The following is an 18,538-nucleotide window of genomic DNA, read 5'->3' as shown; positions in this document are numbered from 1 at the left end:
GGTTGTCGATATTAAAAATAGAATATCGATATCTGCCTTATCGATATTAAAAGCGACATCGATATTGCTCGTCGATATCGATATTTTATCGATATTTTCCTTTATGAACAGGTCGTTTTTTACGCGGATTCCGAAATTTACGCGGATTCCGGAATTTACGCGGTTTTTACGCGGATTCCGGAATTTACGCGGTTTTTTACGCGGATTCCGGAATTTACGCGGTTTTTTTTTACGCGGATTCCGGAATTTACGCGGTTTTTTTTTACGCGGCACGTAACCCACGCGTAAAAAGCGACTTTAGTGTATATTTTTTGTTTGGCTTTCAGCAACCCGGTGGCATCGGCCTTGTTTCCTGAAGCTGCCGTCATCTCATTTATGTTTTTGAAGGTTTGTTCACACAGCATGTGAGCGCAACGAGCGAAGCATAATATATGTTGCACAGAGTTATGCGCTTGAATCAATTTAATTATTTAAAAAAAAAGCTTAGCTTAGCTTTGTAAATGTTTAAAAGTGGCGCTGATATGCTATCTCATTTACACGTACGTTGAAATGTTATTCCTTAAATCATCGCGCGATGTCAGCTGCCTGCAAGAAACACCGCAGTTCGCAATCGGCAAGAATAAACGTTGTGTACATTCTAAAATAATGCAACGCTTTTTTTGGTTTCATCAAGCAAAGCACTAGACGTTTCGTGTAATAAATACATCACCCGAAAACAATACAAAAGCACACTGCCACTGAACACCGATACTGTATGCACGTATGAACCCTGCTTTTTTTCGTGTTTCGATGAATCAGCTGTCAAATTACATGTAAAACTGATCCAGTGATCCAGCTAATGCTGGCTTCACTCATGTTGAACGTAAACGTCAGTGATGCCACCGGCTTGGCTTTCTGTTAGGCTTGAAACAAGCTGAACGCCAACGTGAGCGATCGGGCGAAATTCTTGCCGAAGGTTAATGAACAGCCGTGAGTAGAGTTGTTCATTAACCTACGGCAAGAATCTCACCCGATCGGTCGCGTTGGCGTTCAGCATGTTTCATGCCTAAGTATTGAATATTCCGGCGAAGTGTTTGCTATTTCATCTCGTCCGTTACGACAGCGGGCCGATTGCTGATCGCTTTACGCAAGGTGCATTTTCCAATCAGATTAAACCGACGTTTCGTGAGCCGCGTCTCCTAATCGTCACTGATCCATTGACTAATCACCAGCCAGTTACTGAAGCATCCTACCTGAACATTCATGTTATCGCTTATGTAACACCGATTCTTTACTGAAATTCATCGATTCTGCCATCCCAATGCAACACCAAGGCATCGCATTCGATCGGTTTAATGTGGTGGTTATTGCCCCGAGAAATTCCACACCCAAATTTCTGGAAATTCGCTCTAAGCATGCTATCAACAAAAATGGAGATATGGCAACCATATTTCTGTCGAACTGCTTACATTTTCCATCTAACACTTATTGATTCTAGTACCAACAATTCTGGTACCTATACTTTTTAGTTGATTTGCCCTAAAATAGCTGAAATAGAGTAAACGTCCTTTAATTGCTATTGACCTATTTTCGAATAAACATATTTATCAATGGAGAAACCAAGCCTTAACATTTGTTTTCAGTATAATGTGCACTTTCAATGAATATCTTATATTGCGTGTAAGCAATTTAAATTTAATTTTGATGCCATGATGAATTTATGATTGTTAGGCAAAATTTCGACGGCAGCACTCCCCTGATGGCAACCGAGAATATCGGACAGCAATATCGAGTCGCAATATCGAAATATCGATAATATCATATGCGCCAATATCGGTCAAAAATATCGATATCGTGAGGGGCAAATATCGATAATATCAAATATCGATAAAATATCAGCAACCCTAGTGCGGGTATGGGTGTTTTTTAACTTCGGATAGCGGAGTTTTACAAAATTTAAAGATGAATAACAGTACAAATCATGTTCTTTGTCTACTGGATTGAAGGATGCAGTTTGAACATAATTTCAACCAACATCGTTTGTTCATGGTAATTCTTTTCAGGTTGATTGAAATCATTGTCATGTTCGAATTTCAGCTCGTTATATTTTGTTTACCAAATAAAGTTCCGCATCCCTCCAGTACATGATTTAATTACACGCAAATACACATTTCCATTGCTTAGTAACCTGCCATCGTTGCACGACACCTTCATAAAGTCCTCCAAAGTAACTCTTTCGCAATACATACATCCTCAAAAACTCCACAGGAGAGCGTGACTGGAGCGAAGGGGAAATCTAACCAACAAAGTCGTCTATCAAGAGCAGCAGTTGTGCAACAATTTCCGGCCAAACTATTTAACTTCGGGAAAACTTTCCGAAACTTTTCTCTAAACAATTACAACTTGCAGAGCCATTTAAAAGCAGGCGCGTAGGTATTCTCTTCTACGTTCCGGAGTCGGAAGAAAAGCGGAGAGGCGGTCATCGCACTGCACCGACACGTTGGGTGGGAGTGGGGGAGATAGGAGATAAGCCGCGTCCTCACAAGCGTTCCTCGCTTCTCCCGTTAACCTCTGCTCTGCCAGTAGAAAGTTTCAGGAAGCCGCTGCCCGAAAAACTGGCCCGGTGCTTATTTGGTAGCAATGCTTTAATATGAAAACTTTTAGCAGGGTGATTCATGGCTCCCTTCCATCCCACAGCCACCTTCTTCCGATTTCTGTTGTCTTTGGTATGAGAGATTGTTCGGCAGTAATGCCGTTCGGATGGTGCCACAGCAAAATCGATTTTTTTCTGAGAAGAAAATTGGCACCGGTTTCCCAAACTGTGACTCTATGGCCTAAACAAAAGTTGTTCTGTGCTACTTTGATACTTTGCCAGAATGATATCGTCGTTGGAAGTTTTACGGGGTGCGGTCTCATTTGTCGGTTAAAAACAAAAGAAACTTTCGTTGGAAAATTGCAAAACATAATGCTTCAGCGGTGGCGTACACCAGAAGGCAAGGGTGAACGATTGTGCCTTTTTTGTGTGTTCCGAAAGTTTACGCTGACATAAAATATGCGTTCATGCGAAGGACTCTAGGAGAAACAAGAGGGAGTTAACTTTTTTCTACTTCACCTTGGAAGTTAGACAAACCGGTTCGACGGAAGTTTGACTGGGTGCACAAACAAGTTAACAACTAAACTAAAAACTCATTACAAATTTTCTCCTGCCGCTGTTGAACTTTTTTCGTTGGACAAAGAATGACAGGGAGAAAATAGATGGAATGGTAAATAAGCATGATGAATCATGGAAGAACGTAAAGTGACTTTTCAAGGCGGTCGTCAGTGTTTTTTTTAGCTCTGGTTAAAGAGTAAACAGTTTAATCAGAAGTACGTTCTAGGGATAGGTATTGCGAATTAGGTTCGCATAATGAACGTATATTGTTTGCATCGGTATCGGGAATGCCAGGACGAAAACTTCATGTAGTATTCGAGTATTTTCTGTAGTATTGTAGTAGTATTTCCTCTCGATTGTATTGGACTCCGGTATGATGTTTAACCAAAAACAAGTATTTTACATAAACTTGTCGAAAAGTTTCAAACAGGTTTTTTGTGTTGAATTTCTTAAAGAAAAAAATCAAATTGACCCGCCGCACCGTCCGCTAGTAAAATGACTTGTTTGTGCTGAAGCAGGCTCTCATATAGCCCGAGGAGCGCATTCTCGGGTAATTAGTTATAATAGTCTGTCTTCCGTGCTAAAGAAAGCAATCTGCGTTTCAACTAGTTTTGACTATTTTTAATAGAACAGTAGTCCGCATAACTGAATTACTATTTTCTGCAATTGGGCGGATGCTTAAAAAGAGACATTAATTTGCAAAATCATCAAGCAATGCAATCGGCCTAAAATTCCCACCACAATGAGCTCTAACTAATTTGATGTCTCGAAGCTAAAGGTTCTTCGTGAAGTTCGTTCAACCTCCTTTTTCAAACAATGTATTAACCTGCTGTTAGAACGTAATACGAATTGATGTCTTGAAGGAAAACATGCTAGTGTATTTATAGTATCCTGCAGTAAAAGCAATGTGGAACACATTTGTGGAGCCAGGAGCAAACTGCAATGCTGCTGCTAATCAACAGCTTATCTCAAGAAGGTGTTCCAGTTAATTCAAAGTATCGAAAATAGGTGCTAGTAGGTTAGGTTTATTTCAAAAGATAGAACATTTTTGCATCGGTAATAAGTTTAATTTCGGTGTTCACTAAACAATCGTGACCGGCACAATGTCAAAAGTGTGAGATACAAATTAACAGAAGTGTTTTTACTTCAAAACTTTTTTTGTACATTTTAAAAACTATAATTATTAGTTTTAGAGGCAGGCACAATATCGTCAAGTAAAAATGCATGGTAAAAAACTGGAAATTTAGAGAATGTCGAAATCCAGTTTTCAATCAAATCTTGACAATCAGGGAAAAACTTCTAACCGAGGCGTGATTCTTTTTGAATAGTTTTTCAGCGCTAAACCGGATTTTCTCCAGCATAAAAAGGCTAATACGGAACCTCTCCTGCGTGTTTTCATATCCGATCAAATACTTTTTTCCCTGAGATTTTCAAGTTACGTTCATATACGTTGCATTTTTTGTGTTAAATGTTGAAAAGTATCAGGGAAATCAATGTTATATTTCAGGGAATAGGCAAAATTAAGGAATTTTACTTTGAAATCATTTTCGCCACCCTGGAATGCAATTCTTTCATGTGTTGTACAATATATAATTGAAAAAGGATTATGGCAAATCTGAGAATGAAAATACCCAAGTCACCCCATTGTCTGATTCTGTCAAGATTCAACCCACTACGGATATTCCTCGTTGTAATGTAACTTTTTTTGTCACTTCGTCACGATATATCGACTTTACGGTATATCGGTATATAATCAATGTTTCTATTACATTGAATTTACCAGAAAAGGAAAAATAATTTCAGTAATCATATTTTCATAATATTTTTTTTTGTGTAAAAAATCGATTACGTTATAACGAATACCTTTAACTAACCATTTCTGTTTTTTGTAATTCTCAAACCATTCCGAAAATTTGTCGAGCTCCACCTCTTCTGCTGAACCCCTAAATTTTTAAATGACTCCTTATAGTTGAAGTTCCAATGGTAGAACAAATAAATAAGTCTACTTACTTAGTTTACTGTTTCGGCGGCAGACCGATTATCGACCCAATGCCGAATCCAACGAGTGCGGGGCCTATCGGCCTCTATCGGGATTTCTACTAAATATTGTTTTCGATTGTCATTCTTCCGGCATTCTAGCTACATGCCCAGCCCCCTGTAACCTGTCGTGTTTTATCTGCTTAACTATATCCGCCGATTTGTAAACCTGGTACACTTCATTGTTCATGCGTCTGCGCCAAACACCATTTTCTAGTTTGCCGCCTAGGAAAAACCGGAACTCGACTTTCTGTTTTAATATACACAGACTTCGCAGTCAACTGCAAAGTGTACAGGACAATTGCGGAGCTAGTGCTACAATCCTATTGACACTAACAGTCTCTCCCGAGCCGAGACTCGAACCTACAACGACTGGCTTGTAAGGCCAGCATCGTACCTCGATGTTTGCCGCCTAGGATTGAACGCTATATCTTACGCTCAAAAATACCAAGAGCCCACCGATCGGCCTCTATCAACGTCCATGCTTCATAGCCGTAGAGGGCCACGGGTAGAATTAGTGTTTTATAGAGTGCAAGTTTAGCACGGGTTGGCAGACTACTTAGGGGCCATCCACATACCACGTGGACAGATTTTTAGCGATTTTGACCCCCCCCCTCCCCCTCCGTGGACAACTGCCCATATAAATTTTAAAAAAATTGTATGGACCGTGGACATTACCCAACCCCCCCCCCCAAATCTGTCCACGTGGTATGTGGATGGCCCCTTAGCTGGTTACGTAATCTGTAGAAGGCCCTATTTGCACCTGCTATCCGTCTTTTTATCTCACGGCTAACCTCGTTGTGACATGTCAGTAATGTACCCCGGTAAATGAATTCATCGACTACTTTAAAGGTTTCCCTATCTAACACCACATCAGCATTAACATCCGTCAAACTATCACGCTCTCTACCAGCCTTTTCCATTGCTCTACGGTTAATGTCGGTATCGTCCGCAAAACCTAGAAACATGTGAGACTTCATAATGATGGTTCCGCTTCTTTGCACGCCAGCCCTCCGTATAGCACTAATGCGATGTTGCCCGTCTCCCTGCTTCGAATCATCTAACGTCACGAAGGAGTCCGATATCTCACCGGCTATCCTGACGCATGATGTAGAGCCTTCAAGGGTGGAACGTATCAGCCTAAATAGTTTTGTTTGGAAACCATGTTCGAGCATAATTCGCCACAACTCATTTCTCTTAACTGTATCGTACGCTGCTCTAAAGTCAATAAATAGATGATGAGTCTGCAAGTTGAATCCTCGAAATTTATCGAGGATCTGTCACAGGGTGAACATTTGGTCCGTAGTGGAGCTTCCCCTTCGAAAACCACATTGGTTATCGCCAACAAAAGTCTCCGACAAAGGCCTCAGTCTATGGAACAGAATACGGGAGAAGGGTTATGTCCCGATAATTACTATAGTCCAGGCGGCGGCCTTTTTTGTAGATCGGACATATGAGAGCCTCTAACCAGTCCGAGGGTAATTCTTCATCGGACCACACCCTCAGCATGATCCGGTGTAAAGCATGATACAGCTGTTCGCTTCCGACACTGAAGAGTTCGGCTGGAAAGCTGTCCTTACCAGCTGCCTTGCAGTTCTTCAACTCTTTCACTGCTTTCTTAACCTCGTCCATGGATGGTGGGTTCACAGCTTTGCCATCATCCTTAATCACCATCCTGCTCCTTTCGACTACACTGTTTTTTCACAATTCAACAGCACACTAAAGTGTTCTAAATAAATAAAAATTTCGGACATCTATAGCACAAAAACATGCTTAAACCGAAATGCTAATGTGAACGGTTTTTTCAAGGTCTGTAATTTATTTTCTAGGTATTACTCGAGAAAGTTAAAAGGTCGTCGTGGAGATTTCATCACTGAAAAGTTACGGACATACAAACGCATATGCCTTGTTGAAAAAGTGTCAAAATCCATTTAGTCGAACATCCAAACACTACATGCAGTAAAAAATCAGCTAAATGACCAAAATAATTTTTATTCAAGTAAAGACCGAAAGAGGTTCCAATTTTAATCTTTAAAAATATCCTACACACCGCACAACCGTGAAAATTATCATTTCTGATGAATCTAAGCTTTAAACGCTTGGGCGCCATGACAAAAAAGCAAACCTTAAAGCAGATATATCTCTCACAACGTAGTAACTTACTTTGTTAGCTGACACCCAGCAGCATCATAACAATTGTCCTTATGGAAGTGGTTTTGCGCCTCCGTTGAAGATAGAATGAAACACTCATGTATTTCACGTTTAACTCAACATTGCTTTCATCTTTTGCTCTCAGTTTGACCGTCGTCGTCTGCCTTTGTTCTTCCCCCGTGTTATTGGCGTTTTTCCTCGCTCTTGCTACACTCACCACTGGCACAGGTAAGTGGTGCCCTGGGCAACAGCGTCCCCGCATCTGACCCCGATTCGTCTGTCGGTCGACTTGCTCCTCCGGCGCATCATACTTCAGGCTGCCTTGCAGGGATTCTCCACGGTGTGTTCCATTAGCGCAAAATGCCATCGAGTTCAGTCAGTTCAGTTTCCGCTTTTGCTTTGTTGGTTGCTTTTGAATATTTAATATAGCACTCATCCGCCGCCAGCATACCGGGCCCGGCCCACCGCCAAGGTGGTTTAGCTTGCCTTTCGTCCATGTCCTGTTCTGCGGGCAGATGACTCTTCATTTCTGCCCGGTTTATCCATCCTGGCGTGTTGGTGACACAAATACACATTCAGTTGTTGGTTTAATCATATCTGACAGCCAGTAACAACGCCCGGTGTGCCTCGTGGAGAGTGAAACTATTGGAAATAGCTGTGCTGTGAAAATCTTATGAAGCATCCTCTTTCTGTTCCAACAATGGAGAGAAAATGTTAATGAAAACTATCAAATCTAACAAAACAAGAAATGCTGTCCGAATTGAAATGCTTTAAATTCAAATTTTACCGAGTCGCATATTCACAGACATCACATCAGCAACGTAACTGTGAAGTAAACGTTCGATATCATCTACCTGCTAAAACAACTAAACAAACATTCTTTGCAACCGGGAAACTTAACTTTTTTTAACTCGACTCCTGCAGAAGGAAAACACACAGCGAGAGCGTAGGACGAAACAGCTTGGCAAACTTCTCCGCCCGTACTCCCCGCGGATCCGGAATTCTGCGTCCGAAGCAAAAGTTGTTGCTAATACACATATACTGTTCAGCTGAAAAACGGAATACAACAACACAAACAGGACTCGTTGCTTGGCCGTCAGTCGCTTCCATGTCATGTCTATATTGTATCTCTACATATATGATCATGCGACTGAATGAGATGAAGACGTGGAAAAGTTATGCTTCCTCGCGTACCGGAATTGCCGAAAGCAGGGTGGGGGCGCAGAGCCGGTAGAATATTTGATTCAACATAGTTTACGCAAGTGAAAAAGTTTTCGGATTAAATTTTGCATAATTTTGTGCTTCAATCGTCTGGCGCTTGACATGTGTGAAGGCGGAACAACTTGCGTAGGTCGGATAGGTGAAGATTTTCGTGCGTACCTAGGAGGGATTGTTTGAGCGTAACTTTTCAAGTTGGCATTTTATTTTTTTACATAAAGTCGGCAACTTTCCCACGGCGCTTCGTAAGGCACGTTGTTTTCATCGTGAAAATCGAAAAGTTTTTACACTGAGAATTTTTACATGAACGCGCGTGAATGGAAGCTTGCAGATGTACATTCATTATGTGAAATAAGTTGAAAATAATTTCGGTGTGTGCTCAGTGCAGTAACTTCACTTAACGATGTGTTCCCGTCAAGTAGCATTCTCTACAACTTTATCGAAGACAGCCAATTTTCAATTTTATTTTTAATCCAGTCCACTATACTCACTACTGTCAGTGTATCAAATGATGCGACTTGAACGATTTAAAAACTTTTTGGCGCTGAACAACTCAAAAAGTACATGTTCCATCAAAAATTTGATATTTCTCAAACGATGTCTTTCAAATTTTGAAACTGATAAAATTTTCCTTCCCCGTACTTTTATAATTTTCATAGAGTTTCGTTGTCATTAATTCAAGGTGGCGAAAACCTGGAAAACCAGGGAATGTCAGGGAATTTATTTTTCGATCAGGTAAATCAGGAAATATCAGGGGAAATTGGAAAATATTCAGGGAAATTTTTTTAACCTAGATGCGATTCTTTTTTAAACGACTCTTTAACGCAAAAACTGATTTTTTAAGCATTTAAGGCTCATTTGGGACGTCGGTTCGGTTTCATATCTGATTGAATACTTTTTTCACTGGAATTTCAGAGTTGCGTTGATCTACGTTACTTTAAAGAAAAAAAAAGTTTTTTCGAGGAGCAAATTTTTTTTTAAAGGACAAAATTGTTAATAACATTTTTGCCGAATACACTCTGCCAATCAAACAAACCGCCTTGGCTACAGAAATATTTTTAATTTCCAATAGAGTTTTTATGGGGAGTTAAAAATATTTTTACAGTCATAACGGTTTGTTTGATTGGCATAGGGTCTTCGGCAAAGTCGTAGATGACAACTTTGTCCTTTCATAAAAAATGTATCCTGTGATAAAAAATAATAATTTTTTTTTTATTTCTCCATGATCGGACCGAGCGGTTTCATTGTTTGGGTAATCTTTTGTAGTTTTTATAAAAAAAATCAGATTTTCTAAGAATGACCTCTTCTTTTGTTTTTTTAGTTTTTCTTTTAACTTGATAAAAAAAATTTCCAGAGTGTATTTTTTTCGAAAAGATGAAATTATTATCTACACCTTCGCCGAAGACGTCACACCGATCAAACAAACCGTTTTAGCCCTAAAAATATTTGTAATCATCAAAGCCTTCCCAAAATAGCATTTTTCAACAGCTTCTCGAAAATGAGTCGTGTTCCAAAAAAATAAACCAATAGCACAAAATGGCATCTTTTGCCTATAGAAACTTTGTCTCTGCAAAGTTTCAGCCAACTCAAAAATGACAATTAAAAAAATTAAAACTGGGACATTTTTTGTGGGACTGCTCACAAGTAGGCACTGAAATTGCAACTTTGCTGGTAGCACGTTTCAGAAAGGCTTCTTGGCTTCGTCAATCAGAAGAATAAAAGCTTTGAGCAATGCTACCTTCTGTGAGGTGTTAATTCTCTGTGAATAATTTGCTCGCTCCAAATGAAGAAATAGGAATTGTCAGAACTCAGAAGAAACGGTTTTAAGTTGTTTAGCTGTACACAGCTTGCTGCTTTTTCCATCACCTTCGTCTTCCGTCAAATCGCTGCTGTAATACCACTTTTCCATCTGGTAAATGTTATTCAGCACGTATTGTTAAACGCTGAAGACAGACGTAGGGAAAAAAATCCGGTAGCATATTGAAAATTTCAACTTTAGATTTTGCTTTTTCAACGACGATCTTAAAGTCGGGGTAAGTAATGGGTTGAGAGAGCTCGTAGTCGCAAGGTTACACAGCCCGCTTTGATAAGGGAGTGACCGTGGGTTCGATTCTTAGTAAAATCAGGCTATTTGGTTGGACTTTAACATGAGTTTATTCTCAGGCTCTGTTGACTTTTCCCCTCTATGTCCCTCCTATAATAAAAGCGGTCTGAGTAACGTATAATAGCTTTCTTTAGGGCAGCGGTTCTCAACCTTTTTTTGTTTGCGTACCCCTTGGCGACATTTTCCAAATCAATTGTACCCTCTGGCTTGGAATTTTCTCGCAGCGTGGGCGATCATGTTGTGGTAGTCTTTAGGTTTAAAATTGAGCTATGGCTTGTTCAATTGCTACAGTCATGTTTCAAGAGCAAGCTTGATAAACAAATAATACTAAAAAGAAGAATTGCTTTGTCCGCCATTACTGATTTTTCTTTTGCGTACCTCTGAAGGCCTTCGCGTAGCCCAGGTTGCGAACCGTTGCTTTAGAGAATTGTACTTATGGCGCGATACTGGCTGGAGGAACGAGGTTTTGATAAGATTCCTTTCTCTTGATAAAATGTAAAGTTCTACTTATAATAAATATGACCAGAGGTTTAGCATAAAGAGCTCCTTCAGAAAATTGTGATTGCGACGCAGTATTGGCACGGGGATCGAGGTTTTGATAAAAAACCTTCTCCTTGGCATAACAAGTCCCTCTCAGAATAAACCTGGCCAAAGAGGAACGTTAGGTTAGGTCTCTCTCCTGGGAATTGTAAATTGGTGATCTTGGTAGGATAGAAAAAAGGCTCGGCGTAGTAACGCAGTAAGCTTGAAACGAAAAGTGAAACCTTACACACAAGCACGGATATAGATGAAAAGCGTATCATTTACTTCAATAGTAATCTTGCTAATAATATGTAGTGCAGAGTATGGAAATCACTTCAGCAATATCACAATAGATCAAATGACTCTGGTCGCACTGAAATTTTTTAAAGATGGTTGAGCCGATTTTCATGAATTAAGTGTCAAACGAAAGAACTAGTTGCCCCATAAAACCCTATCACTGTAACTTTGTCTGTTATTTACAAAAAGGGAAAATCACGGAAGTTCATTATCTCAGAAACTACACTAACGATTTGAAAAAAAAAAAACAAATATACCAGTTAAACGGGTTGTCTCATTTTTCTTAGAGCTGGGCCGATTTTCACAAAATTAGTGTCGTATGGAAGGTCTAGCGGTTTAGAAAATTTTCATACGCTTTTGAAAAATGATAACTGATGGTTTTGATAGTTTTGATAGTATCCGATAACAGATGTTTTTCGAAGGCGAGAATTCCAGCAACGAGGATCTTCTCATGATCATATTCTTTTCTGGGCTAAGGATGCACCAAAGCAAGCTTTGACAAACTCGTAGAATTCATAGATAAGTCTATAACTGCCACTTGTACTGAAGGTAAATACAATAAGCATAAGCATTTATGCAGGTTCAATTTTCCTGAATTCATCATGCCCGAAACAATGATTCTTCAACCATTATAGAATAGGAAAAAAAATTGCAGTCAAAGAAATTTTGAAGCAGATAAAACTGTTAATGGAGTATTTTGATAGAAACTCTGTTTGACCTTGAAATGGATACAGTTAACATGATCATGATGGAAGGTAACGTGGATCTACAAAATGTTTTGGACGAGTATGCTGCAGCTTAATATATCGTTGAAGCAATTGTGCTAACCCATTTTCACAAATAGGTATGTTCGTATGAGAGAGGTGTATCAATTTAGGGTTTTATTGCAATTGTTGTACAGCATATTGTGGTTCTGTGGTTAGCGATGTCGGTCGGCTAGCTCTCCCAAACGGTTGTGATATCGGGTTCGATTCCCGATCAGGTCAAGGAACTTTTCGAGCTGGAAATTTTCTCGACTCAGCACTGGGGCACGGTGTATCGTTGTACTTATCGTACAACATGCAAAATGTGCCGAAAAGAATATCGATAACGAATTCTCTCAACCAATCTAGTTGATCGAGACCGCATTAGCCTCCAGGCGTGCGATATTGTTGTTGTTGTACAGCAACCTTTCAGCAAATGCTGTACAGGAAGACGCCGGCTGTCAAAATTTGCACGATACGAATGTGCCTTTATGTTATTTGCACTGCTTGGTTACTCCAACTGAATTCAATCAAGATTCATTGCTTGTTCTTAATATGCATCTTGGGTTTCTACTGCACCACCGGTATATTAGCTAGAAGTTTGACTCAGTTGTATTAACAGTAGGTTGGTACTTTCAATGGCCGTATATTCGGAATCATTACGTCTATCAGTTTGATGTCTGTGTTAGGGAAATTAGCATATTGAGAATATTAAAGGATATTCGAAAAAGTTCAAAAGGAGTTTCCGAGATAGTTACAAATAAGCAATATTTTTAGTATTTTTCGCTGGATCGCAGGAAAGGATTCTACGCGCGAAAGTTGGAATGTGCGTAACCAAATAAATTATGAGAGAAATTAGCGCATTTACTGATTAAATTTGGAACCAGTACAACGCATGAGCGTTGGTCATAACGCATTTGATGTTCTAGCATATGTTTTTGAACGTATTAGGCAATTCCAAACCACTACACTTATAAAGCATCAACCGATGTTCACAGGGCTGTCATCGTTAAAACAGTGCAATTAGCAACCAATAGTGATAAGTCAACTTCTGCGTTATGCGTTTCACGCATTCGTTGTGCGAAATCACAGCAAATTCTGTCCGAATTTAAGAACACATTGAATGATTAAAGCTTGACCTTTTGCGTGTAGGCATTTGAAATTATGCCTAAAATAATATTTATTTTTAGTTATCTGAAATGTAAGTTTAATATTATCATAAATTTTCATTTCGAAGTACAACCTATAGTTGAAAGATCCTAAACAATGTTTTTTTATAATTTGACCTTTTACATTTTTGTCGAAGAAAGCGAGTACTTTTGAACATCTTTAAACTTTCGAAGAAACTAGAGACGGTATATCATTTCAAATGTGAGAACGCAAAATTTGGACTGATAGAATCTCTGATAGATTCATCTGTCTAAAGATTTGTTTGGGGTCATTCACATTCCACGTGGATAGCTTTTAACGATTTTCACCATCTTCTCGTTGGCCAACCGCCCATATAAATTCTAAAATGTTTGCATGTGCCGTTGACATTTCACCGTTTGAGAAAAAAAAAACGCTATTCGTTGTAACATGACGAAATAGGTACGGAAATTTTTAGTTACATGTAAAAGGGTTGTATCGGATCGATTTGCGAACTCACGTGGAACGTTCTCTTTTATCATCACAAAGTTGATTGGCCTCAACAACTGACGATAGTATTGAAAAGAGCTTAACGGAGTTCACACTTTATACTTTTTGGTGAAGCAATATCAGCTGATTTCAACGACATTCTCCATAGCAGCAGGGAATGAAGCCAACTTGGTTGGTGGCAAAAAGGAATGAAACAGAAAGAAAGGAAATTTAAATTTATTCTAGCAAAACTTTATTTTCATCTTTTCATTTTGCTGTTATTCTCAGTCAACTTCTTGCCGCGTGTCTCCATTGTAGCTACCATCGCTTCCGTTCACACGCTGTCGTAAAAGTTTTTCCGTAGCAGTAAAACTTTGTTCTAGCACAAAGTTTTACCCGATCAGAAAGTTTTCGCAGGAGGCGAGAATTGGAGACCGGGTAAGCGAAGGACGTTAGAGGGTTTTCCATCTTTTCCGCTAACGGGGTGAATTTAACTTATTTCTTCGACTTCTGCGTGTGCTTTCTCTTACCTCGCTTCCCGCGTCGTCTTCTTGTCTCGCAGTTGAGAAAAGTTTTATACTTCGGGATAAACTTTGTGTCAGTAACTTTTACTCTGATGATGGTATAACTTTCCTGATGCCCGAAAGTTTTATTTGCGTGCCGGATTTTTTGTCACCAGTTATTTGCTTCTGGGGTTTTCTCTTCGTGGAATCTAATCAATCTGCGCAAGATAATTGTAAAAGCTAATAATGTTCTTTTTTGCTGACTGTTTTATTGGAATTTTTCTGCGCAGTGAGACTTTAAATTTTGGACTGGGGTAATACTAATGAGGATTGTCGTTTGGTACTTTTATGTTATCAAATACCACTGATAACTTCCATTACGTTTCAGTTCAAGCTTGTTATAATCTAGAATGAAGATCTTCCGTTCAACTACAAAAATTCCTCCTGAATCGAATGTTGTTGTACTAGAGGAAAACAATTTTTCTACTGCGTAGCGAGTGTGTTTATTCAGGTTTTTTTGATCGACCTTCCTTCTATTTACCGGTAAAATCTAATTGTCTAAATAAATCACATTAAACTTATCGTTTCATATTTACACATCAGCCGATGAACGCTTTTTCCCCCGTTCGCCTTTAACTTTACTTTTCAAAACAGTTTAATTCCTGAAGTTTATATCTCTATAAAATCATATAGGAAATATGCTCACTCAGCCTCTGCAGCTCATCAATTTTAGTGCCGCATGGGTCGGCTGCTTGAAAAACTCAGTTCTCGTTCTCTCATTTAGCAGTCAAGCACACACACCATTCATAGCGCTAGTATCGCAGACTAGCACGTTTCGGTATTTAAGTTTACTCTCTCTCTCGCGCTTCTTCTCTTTTTTTTCTGTGCGGTGGCTTCATCATGAAGTCGGGTGTGCTGGCAGCTGAGTCGAAGAGCGAACAGCAGCAGTTGTGCTTGATATGAAAATATGTTACATACTCTGCACGTTTTACCACAAACCCTGCATAATACTGTACTGGCAACAGCAACACACTAAACGGAGTGTGAGAATTGGAAACGCCGGGAAAAGCCGGTTTTTTCGAGTTTACGAACCATGGGCCATGCTGATGGCGATGAGAGCAGCAAGCAGCATGAACGCGTGGTTTCAACAGTTTTACTTTGCGAGGACGAGGGACGGAGACCCTCCTCGGTCTTTACTTCTTCTGTTTTGGATGTTCGCAAACGTTAAAGGGCTATTCCCACTGCCTCCGTTCCGGGACCGGGCCGTGGCTGTTCCGCGTGTCGTCCGGGCTCGTTTGAGATTGATTGCATGCGTTCTTATGAATGCATTCACACCGACGCGCCGTGCCCAGACCGGGACAGCGTTGAGTTGCCGTCGTGCTGCCGCAGTGCGAGAGAAAAAATATCGTTGCCGACGATACTTTGTGTTGGCCGGAGAGTGCACGGAAGGCACTCGGGTGGATGCGTGTATGTTGTAGTGACATATTTCGCGCGGAGTGAGCTGCGGTATGAAAAAAAGAGAAAGACGTTCTTTCACATACACACATCAACATTTCTCAGCCAGAGCGCAGTGCAGGCACGGTTCAAGCACGGCGCAGTGTGAATGCATGAAAAGTCTCGGACGAGCCCGGTCCCGGCCCGGTCCCGGAACGGAAGCAGTGGGAATAGCCCTTAATACTGCCGGAGTTACTCTCATGCTTCCTCGCAGGAAAAATCGATAAAATTCTACCCCTTCTATCTCATCCTTTTTTTTCCAAATAAAGCGTGGGTTTTGAATTCCTGCTGTTAGCGCGTTGAACACTTTTTAAAGCACTTCTCTCGTGGTTTATTTTCGCTTTATTTGTTGCGAAGTTTTATATTGTCACCTGTGCTCATTTCATACATAAAGGAAAAACTTATCTCTATGTTATGTTCGATTAAGTAAATATACTAAATAAGTTTTTGACGTTTTCATGGCTAATTTTTGTTTTTCTTATCTTTATTCGCAGATTAAGCTGTCATCATGAAGGATACCGTGCGCCGAAAATAACCTTCCTCAACGCTAGCCATAGAACAAAACCTTTAATGTACCCAACTTCTCTCGCCTAATCACTGAAAACACACATACTAGCAAGCACAAAATATGACATGCAAGGAACACCGATGCAAACGGGGCTACTGATGACCGTTTGCAAAAGAAACGTGAATTGATAGACGGAATCTAAGTTGTGTTTTGAGCCGGTGAAACCGACGAATAAACCGTAACCATACCCAACGCGTCTGTGAATAAAACAAATTGTTCTGTTAGATGATAAGAGTTACTACTATTTAGTCATTTATAAATACGCGTACATTTCCTATTATAAGTTAGAGCGTGTGCTGTGTTTAGATTTAGCGAAAAGTTCTAATCATACAAGTGTAACGTTCCAGTAGCTCTCTGGACGTTTTCCTAGCGAAAAAACACCATCTGTATATGAGCGATACGGAAAACAACACCAGTGTCGAAACAGTGTACAGCAACAAGTTGTGAGCCGGTGCAAAAACCTACTCCCACTGAATAAGGAATAGAAACCCCCGCCAAAATACGTCAACAATGTTGCCGAAGCGTTCACGTTTAGGCGATGTACGCGGTCCTATCTCAAACGGGCCGATGCAGTCGCGGCCGCTGGTTGCACTGCTGGACGGTCGGGATTGTTCGATCGAGATGCCGATCCTCAAGGATGTCGCCACAGTAGCGTTCTGCGACGCACAGAGCACATCGGAGATTCATGAGAAAGTAAGTAACGATGGAGTGAAGTGTGTCTACGGGAAACGTATTTAGTAGTTAATTTCGTCAAATCATGTTGTTCAGTCTAAAAACATGTCCATATCAGGCGTGAAAAAGGATTGTTTTGTACCGAAATTAATTGCAATTCATGTGCTGGTTATAATCAGGTGTTTTCAAAAATTGTTTTTAAATTTCATTTTATCAAAACTACACATATTCAATTTACCAAATGGGACGAGTCAGTTATCGTACAAAAACAACCTTTTCAATATACTCGTGATAATCCACTTATTTGAATGCCTAAAAAAATGCAGAAAATCTCAAAATATCTGTGCATTAATAGTTTTCTCATCGGAAGAAATTTCAAAGTGTTTTGCTTCGGAGGAGGATTTTTGCTTTTAATCTATTCACTTATTTTTATGTGATCGCATATATAGTCCCAGCAAATAACAATATAAATTCTCAATGCTCGGAACTTATCAGGTCCTAAGGCTAGAGTGAAATTTAATACACCGAAAATTGACAACGAGCTTCAACTTCTTATACGTTTGAAGAACATACGGAGACGCCAATATCAAAGATCTCTTGATTCTGGTTTGAGAGTTATTTTTAAAGATTTACAAACGGAAATCAAACATAGATTCACTCTCTTGCTAAATGAAAATTTCGTGAGAGAAGTTGACCAAATGAAATCATATTCCAACCCTTTCTGGAAGCTTTCGAAGGTTCTTAAGAAACCTTCAAAGCCTATTCCAGTCCTCAAAGATGGTTATCACGTTTTTCTTACGAATGAACAAAGAGTGTTCATGATTTCAATTTGAACTTAATGAGTTCTATTGAAAATGAAGTCTCACAAAAGTATGATCAGATCACCACTCAAGAATTTTTTTCTGAAGAGGTACTGGAAACAAACTTGAATGAAATATGCACTATTATCAAGAACTTCAAAAACATGAAAACATCAGGAGGTTATGGTATTTTCATGTCCTCCTCAAAAGACTTCCCGAAAGCACTTCAAATTTCTTGGTGAGAATTTTTAATAGATGCTTTGAATGGAAAAATGCCAAAATCACTCCAATTTTAAACCAGAAAAAAATCCAGCTGAAGCATCAAGTTATTGTCCAACCGTTAACTCTCTTCCATAAGCAAACTTTTTGAAAGAATAATTCTTAATAGAATGATGACATATATCTATGAACGTTCAATTTTTGCCAATGAGCAGTTTGGTTTTCGTCATGGCCATTCGACTACTCATTAGTTACTTAGAGTAACTAATATAATTCGTACTAATAAATTTTAAGGTTTTTCCACTGGAGCTGCTCTTTTAGACATAGAAAAGGCATTCGACAGTGTTTGGCATAGAGGTTTATTAGCTGAAACGTCCAATTTCTGTTTTTCTCTCTACATCACAAAAATGATACAAAGTCACTTGACTGACCGCACTCTTCAGGTGTACTATATTAATGGTAA

At 39.6% G+C, this 18,538-nt stretch overlaps 1 protein-coding gene across 26 annotated transcripts in view; it reads left to right on the top strand.

Moving 5' to 3' along the window:
- The window catches only part of LOC129718170 (C-terminal-binding protein), a 74,786-nt gene that overhangs the window by 44,646 nt on the left and 11,602 nt on the right, over positions 1-18,538 (top strand). For 16 of the 26 annotated variants that reach the window (XR_008726822.1, XR_008726821.1, XR_008726820.1 and 13 more), the window contains exon 2: positions 16,311-17,077. Coding sequence is in view for 23 of the 26 variants with exons in the window: in XM_055668630.1 (XP_055524605.1) it covers positions 16,895-17,077 (183 nt within the window). In the remaining 3 variants the exon portion in view is untranslated. The remainder of the gene's footprint in view (positions 1-16,310; positions 17,078-18,538) is intronic. The other 10 variants (XM_055668638.1, XM_055668640.1, XM_055668633.1 and 7 more) reach the window with 7 other exon arrangements.

Source organism: Wyeomyia smithii, chromosome 1 (genome assembly GCF_029784165.1).
Source record: "Wyeomyia smithii strain HCP4-BCI-WySm-NY-G18 chromosome 1, ASM2978416v1, whole genome shotgun sequence".
In the NCBI taxonomy this organism is placed as follows: Eukaryota; Metazoa; Arthropoda; class Insecta; order Diptera; family Culicidae; genus Wyeomyia; species Wyeomyia smithii.
Note: the sequence above shows the minus strand (reverse complement) of the source record. Positions and strands in the feature narration are given on the sequence as shown.